This window comes from Poromitra crassiceps (assembly GCF_964638095.1).
Source record: "Poromitra crassiceps genome assembly, chromosome: 30".
NCBI classification, from domain to species: Eukaryota; Metazoa; Chordata; class Actinopteri; order Beryciformes; family Melamphaidae; genus Poromitra; species Poromitra crassiceps.
Genome location: NC_139652.1, coordinates 2133876 through 2141510, shown reverse-complemented (window position 1 = coordinate 2141510; position 7635 = coordinate 2133876). Strand labels below are relative to the sequence as shown.

At 38.0% G+C, this 7635-nt stretch overlaps 1 protein-coding gene across 1 annotated transcript; it reads right to left on the bottom strand.

The window, feature by feature from the left end:
• Positions 1–1143: 1143 nt before the first annotated feature.
• LOC310800651 (high choriolytic enzyme 1-like) lies at positions 1144–6157 on the bottom strand (the record flags this gene model as incomplete). The annotated part of the gene is made up of 7 exons (XM_083663272.1): positions 1144–1267; positions 1553–1634; positions 2117–2295; positions 3434–3551; positions 3822–3974; positions 4970–5024; positions 6089–6157. The coding sequence occupies 7 exons, from the start codon at positions 6155–6157 to the stop codon at positions 1144–1146; spliced, it is 780 nt and encodes a 259-aa protein (XP_083519398.1).
• Positions 6158–7635: the final 1478 nt, after the last annotated feature.

Sequence of the window (7635 nt, the reverse complement as noted above, 5' to 3'; positions counted from 1 at the left end):
ACTTATATATGTTACTTATGTTACTTATATGAGAACGAAGCAGAAGCAGTTAGCAGTAAATAGGCATCGGTGTGGCGACTTCTAGCATTTGCTTTGAATGTCAGCCAGTTTCAACAAACATGTTGAAAGAGTTTATAGTTTTATCATTTTTTATTCAACAGTCAGCATGTTTGTGTGGTTGACCTTTGACCAAAAGGAATAGCAGTGATTCTGATATCAATGAACTTCTGGATGATCAAAAAGTTGGAAGATTTGCTTTTTTTTGTAATAGGTTATATTGGCATCAACCTGCCTTGTTACCATGTGATTAAATGCTACTTGTCTTTAATAGTGTATCTCACACACCTTTTCTTTTATCAGATTTTTACTGGTTTTCTGGGTGACAGAATAATATGGGCAACATCACAGTAATGATCGTGTTTAACAAGCGTTTGACGCTGTCTTTAATGTCGTTTAGAAGATGATCTTGATATCATAGTGAAACACCATTTCCAGTAGCTACTGGCAAAATAAAAATAAAACACAATTCTAAAGTCACGTCACAAACATATGTTTGAATGCAGCTTTATTGATGGTGATTGCAGTACATTGTAGTTTCAACAACAACATTGTAACCACATAAGTGAGAAACCTGATGATTCTGAATTGGCTCTGGCCTCTCAGCATTGGCCTGGTCACCTGTCTGAAAACAAACATACACGTTAAAGGCTTATAGAGTAGCAACTATTTCACAGTCTGATTGTTTTTCTCATTAAATGTTACCCCCCCCCCCCCATTTATTTTTATTTTATTTATTTATTTATTTTTACATTTGAAAGTTGGACCCCATTCACTTAAATTGTTTAGGAGAATTCTGCAACAGTGTTTTGCTGTGAAACTCCACACATGTTTTATTGATTAGAAAACTTCACCCGCCCTTCCATTGGCATGGGGGGTGAGTAGATATAATGAGTGAATTTTCATTTTTGGTTGAACTGTTCCTTTAAGGAATGTTGTAGAGGAAACATGGAATACAGACGGAATAGTGAAACTAATAGGTTGATAGGAATTCATTAATTAATCTTTTTTTTTATATCCTTTAATGGGAGAAAATTGTGTTGGCTGACAACATCTACTGTGATAGTTGCATTTACCCACGACTGCTTAGCAGTAGAGCCTGTTGAGCCTGGTGATGTCCTTCTGGCTCATCTCGCTGGCCGTGCCAAACTGAACACTGGCGTCCGGGATCGCCACAAGGGTGGGCTGGTTGTTCTTAGAGAAGGCGTACCTGCAATCACCAAATGATCCAAAGATAGAGATTAGACAGCAACAATGGGCTAAACAACACAGACAATAAGATTTACACAGAATACACTTAATAGTTCAATCATGTGGGCTTCATTTTTAAAAGTATGGGAGAGAAGGGGCATGCTTATCTTTCACCTCATCAGATTTGCAGTAACACATTCAAGTATATCTCCAGGCAGTGAAAACACTTGTTGCTATTTCTCTGCTATGCTGTCCATCACAATTGCAAATAGAAACACACAGTGCTTGTTTGTTTTGTACTCACTTGCTGTAATGCATAACAGAGCCATAGTCATAGGTGGTGCCCTGGTTCAGAGTATTGCGTTTGTTAAAGTTGTGCTCTTTTCCTGAAGAAGTAGAACAGAGAGCAGAATTAGGTGTTGTGCATGTGTGTTGGGTTGGATGCTTATAATGTTGTTGATATGTCCTAGATTCTCTAGGAGTTAAACTGTGTTGTAGTGATAACCATTAATCATTATTAATAATAATAATAATAATAATAATAACAATAATATTAATAATAATAATAATAATATTAATAATAATAATAATAATAATATAATAATGATAACAGCAACAACAAGGAGATAGGGTTACACACTGGGATAAAAAAAGACATAAAATACAAATTAAATCAGACATAAGGATAAAGATAAAAGAAAGAAACAGACAAGATTACTTAAGGATTTTTTTTTGCTGATGCATCCATTGCAAGTCCCTCCTGAGAGCAAGAGCTAAATTCCTAAAGTAATGTAATTACTAACTGCTATGTTTGTATGGTTATAGTTATAATTATTAGTATTATGTTAATTAGTTGTATATGACAAACCAGAGATGACGTTCTCCAGGACAATGCGGATGTACTGGTCTCGGTCTGAACGGTTCTGCTCATGGTGGAAGCCCAGAGCGTGCAGTAACTCGTGCTGGACGGTGTCATGGTAAACACAGCCTGGATGCTTCAGGGACAGAGTCTGTCCGTTATCACGACGGCCAATGAAGGAGTAGCACCTGCAACATTTCAAGGTTCAAGATAACAGTTTATTTTAGTTCATAGTTTAGTTGAGTTTAGTTTAGTTTAGTTTAGTTATGTTTAGTTTAGTTTAGTTTAGTTATGTTTAGTTTAGTTTAGTTTAGTTTAGTTTAGTTAAATTTAGTTAAGTTGATTTTAGTTTAGTAATTTGCACAGAGGTAAAACAACAAAGTAAAGTGATAATACAATCAATAAAGCAGATTGGAAAAATATCCCAAGGGATGGAAAAAAAAGTATAAAAAGAACAGCTTCAAGGAACACAAACTAAAAACCAAGATCAAAGCATTTCCTGCTCTATGTGAAATATGCTCTTACCCACTGAGTGACTGGATTTTCGGGTGTCTTACCCACTGAGTGACTGGATGCTCAGGTAGTGTCTTACCCACTGAGTGACTGAATGTTTAGGTAGTCTCTTACCCACTGAGTGACTGGATGCTCAGGTAGTCTCTTACCCACTGAGTGACTGAATGCTCAGGTAGTCTCTTACCCACTGAGTGACTGGATGCTCAGGTAGTCTCTTACCCACTGAGTGACTGGATGCTCAGGTAGTCTCTTACCCACTGAGTGACTGAATGCTCAGGTAGTCTCTTACCCACTGAGTGACTGGATGCTCAGGTAGTCTCTTACCCACTGAGTGACTGAATGCTCAGGTAGTCTCTTACCCACTGAGTGACTGGATGCTCAGGTAGTCTCTTACCCACTGAGTGACTGGATGCTCAGGTAGTCTCTTACCCACTGAGTGACTGAATGCTCAGGTAGTCTCTTACCCACTGAGTGACTGGATGTTCAGGTAGTCTCTTACCCACTGAGTGACTGGATGCTCAGGTAGTCTCTTACCCACTGAGTGACTGAATGCTCAGGTCTCTCTTACCCACTGAGTGACTGGATGCTCAGGTAGTCTCTTACCCACTGAGTGACTGAATGCTCAGGTAGTCTCTTACCCACTGAGTGACTGGATGTTCAGGTAGTCTCTTACCCACTGAGTGACTGGATGCTCAGGTAGTCTCTTACCCACTGAGTGACTGGATGTTCAGGTAGTCTCTTACCCACTGAGTGACTGGATGCTCAGGTAGTCTCTTACCCACTGAGTGACTGGATGTTCAGGTAGTCTCTTACCCACTGAGTGACTGGATGCTCAGGTAGTCTCTCTGGCTGGAACGTTTGACGAAGCGGATGCAGGAGAAGGTGTGGAAAGACTCCATACCGCGCTCAATGACTGCCACCTCCCGTGGGGCTGGGTGAACAGAAATGTGAGAATCAAAAAAAATAGACAGTGCAATTATAATTAATTATATATATATATATATATATATATATATACACGGTATATATATATATATATATATATATATATATATATATATATATATATATATATATATATATATATATATATATATATGATGATATATGATGATTATTATTGTCATCATCATCATCATCATCATTATCATCATCATAAGTTAGATTTATAAGGTAAACAAAAATGCTATTTACTCCTTACAGTACTCATTGGAAATGATGTATGCCACGTAGACCTTTCCATCCCCGGACCTGGGCCACATGCAGCCAGTAGAGGTGCAGGGGTCAGCGTTCCTCTCAGCCTCAGAGTCATAGGCGATGTCATCTTCGATGTAGGGTTCACCTGGAGTCCGGACTGCAGCGAAATATGCATGAAAGAAATACTAAATAATGTCTTAGACTGTTTTCAATAATGAAGACTACTTCACTAGTCAATGATTGTTTATCCATCCCATTCACTAATCCATGGTTCCTTTCCATTCATCTCTCTCTCCCCTGCAGCAACGCCCTCAGGTTACATCAGCCATTCATAAATATGCACGCCCTCTTTATCCCTGTCCAATCAATGTCTCCCACGCTTTCCCTCTCTTCGGCTGTTGCCAATCACCTAAATGAAGTTCTATTTAAGACTCTTGCAAGTTGTAACTCACCCTGTTTGTTCACCCATATAGCTGCTGTTCCTGCGTAGCTGCTGCTTCGCCCCTCCTCCTCCCCTGAACACCACCAATGTCATGACTCCAGTAGAACTCCCTATGGGGGTTCTCTATCCTATAAATCACTGACGTCCTCCTCTTGTCTCAGAGGAGCGTCATCATTCCATGGAGTCATTCGCCAAATCAAAGTGTTGTTTTATCATTAAAGTTTAACGTACTTTCCTTCTAGTCTCTCATTATTGAAACAAGTAAGTGAGAATGTGCAAGTGTGCAGGGCTTATAAATAAAAAGATTATACAGTATATAAATAATACATATCAATCAATCATCAATCAATCAATCAATTTATATATATATATATATATATATATATATATATATATATATATACATAGTACTAATAATTTACAGGTTTACAGGCAGCAAGATTAAATGTGTCGCATTAGAATAAGGCAAAAACCAAACTATAACAAAAAAAGCAACAAACACCATGAGACACAACAAACAAAATACATTTAACATCGGACCAGAATAAAATTAAGCTAGTAAAAGGAGAATTCAAGATAAACATTGAACTTAACGGAACTGAACTGAACATAAAAGCCAGTTTGTAAATGTGTGTTTTGAAACAATTGAAAACAATCGGATTTGATAGGTTTAAAAAGTCAACTAAACTAAAGTCTATAAAATATCTTACCAAGATCCCTGTTGGCTCTCTCAATCCGCTCTGAAGTAGTCAGAGCCTTAGCGACCTATGAAGCAACGATTGAAGCAATAAATTAGTGATTGGATGGTCACTGATTACATCAACGTTTCTGTTCTAAATCACACTTCACTTAATCCATAATGCGTTTATATTGCTGCAAAATTGTGTATAATCTTAGTTTGATGCAAGAATCCTGGCTGTAGGAGAAGTCACATATTTGTGACACTTTATTGTAGGCAACCTAACTTACCATTTATATACTGGTAGTATAGACAGCTTAGGGTTTAATTTATATATGCATAATTATATATAATAATATAATTATTATTAATAATAATTCATAATCACACAGCAACACATTCAACACATAAATAAGTAAGTGTAACTGTGGTCAATAATTTATACATGGCTTTAGTAGTTACCGCTAACGCTATTGGAGGAGTAGAGTTATCTGGAGGGAGTAACACAGCATTGATAAAACGTTATATAAAGATTTTATTTTTCTGATAATGCTAATCAGTTATTAACTACAACATCATCATATAACTTTAAATAAAATAGTATGTGTTTTATTAATTATTACATTAGATTACATCATTTGGCAGACGCTTTTATCCAAAGCGACTTACAGTAACACATTTTGTCAACAATAGAGAAATCAACTATATGCAACATAATCTATGACAACTACAATTTTTGAAGGATTAGAGTGTTTTTTTTTTTTTTTTAGAGCAAGATGTTAGTTAAGAAGGGGCCAGGTGGAGCCTGAAAAGGTGTGTTTTTAGTCTTTGTCGAAAGATTGGCAGTGATGCGGCCGTCCTGACCATAGGGGGGAGCTCATTCCACCAGTGCGGTGCCAGGGATGAGAAGAGAATTATTACTTTCTAATTATTCATTTGTATTTGTAATAGAATTGTTATTATATGGTGCATTTTATCTTGTGCTCAATAGTGTATTTGCACGTATATAAAAAAAGATGTAAACTTACAGAATTGGGAGTTCATCAGATATCAAACATAGAAAAAAAGGGGGAGAGAAACCAGTTAGTGAGTTCTCTCCAGAGCAGATGAGATGAGAGAACAGAGACACTATAACAATCAGAAGGCTCACCTCCTGCTCAGCCCAGGCAGAGACCACCAGCAGGACCACAAGCCCCACAATGCACTTCAGCACAGCCATGTCACCCAATAACCTGCAGCAAGACAGGAACAAGCTCATTATCTCCTCATGTTGTCCTGCACATGTGAATGTGCTCTTAATCAACTTGGTTAAACAAGAGGTCAAAAACAACAGTTTGATACTTGCCTCTCTTTTCCTCAGGGGGATAGAATCATGGTCAGTGGTGCGACGTTGCATTATAAAGCATCACTTGCACCGGATAACTGTCCTTTTTAGGATAACGTAGCACACGAATAAATGCAGTAAACAAATGAAGCAACTGATTAGAGTATTTCACCTTGACGCCACATTGTGTATTCCCATATACAGGTGGGATAGGAGTCTTTCTAATCTGCTGTGAATGTCTCATATTGGACCAGATGCTTCGCTTCAAAATGTTCTGTCAACAACTAAGGCTACTGGGAGAGAGCAGACCTCCACCAAGGCCAATAGTCCAGTCTGATATGCAAATGTGCAAAGTGTGATCCACTCCCAAATTTTTCCCTAATCCTGCTGACAAACAAACAAACTAACTAACTAACAAACAAACTAACAAACAAATAGGCACTGAGTACATACCCTCTTTGGTGGAGCTAATGAGCACTTGATGTATTCCATATTGATTTGTAGTGCGTGGCAGACAGTCACACAACACTTTCTGCTGAATATAATTGATTAGATGATGATGATTTACTTCCTGTATGAGCGTAGTTATGGTGAATGCACTGTTTTGGCTGAGTTTGATAGACAGGAAGAGTGATTTATCAGTTCACATGTTGACATGTAACAGTGTTACCCAATCGATGCTCCTGCAGTAAAAACCAATCATGTTTTTAACTCCTGACTGGAAGCCACAGATTAAAAAATAAAAAATGGGTTGGATGAGTGGATTTGAAACCCTTTTACGGGCTAAGAAGAATTGGTTTAATGGTTTATTGTCATTTAATGAATGAACAAAAAAAAACCAATTGAAATGTTAGACAGCTATAAAACAAAAAGGTATGGTAAGCATGAGACTCATTGACCTGCGTGCACGTTACCATCTGTTCCAGGGCCGTGCACAGAGAGACCCCAGGTGGTGCCCAAGCACCTGCCCTTTTGCCCTCTGAATGGTAGGAGATACAGGGTCCCTCTCTGTGAGCACAACAGATCCATACAACTCATTTGTTCCTCTATCAGTTAAACTGATCAATGGGCTCCCCCTTGAGGTCAGACAGAAAAGGCTCTGAGATAATTTCACAGGCTCTAATATCTGCCTGCTTGCCTATGTATAGTTTTAACATTTGCTTGTTTGCTAACATGTACAGTAAGTCTAACAATCACTTGTTTGCTTGCCTGTAATGTATGTGATTTACTAGTATCGTTGTAACTGATTGCACTAGAATATTTTGTACTTTGCAGAATTGCACTGTGTTATTGCCTGATGCTTATGGCCTGAGAGGTATGCCTGAAAGGCAATGAGTATAAATGACTGTGATGAATGACTGACTACCTCAACT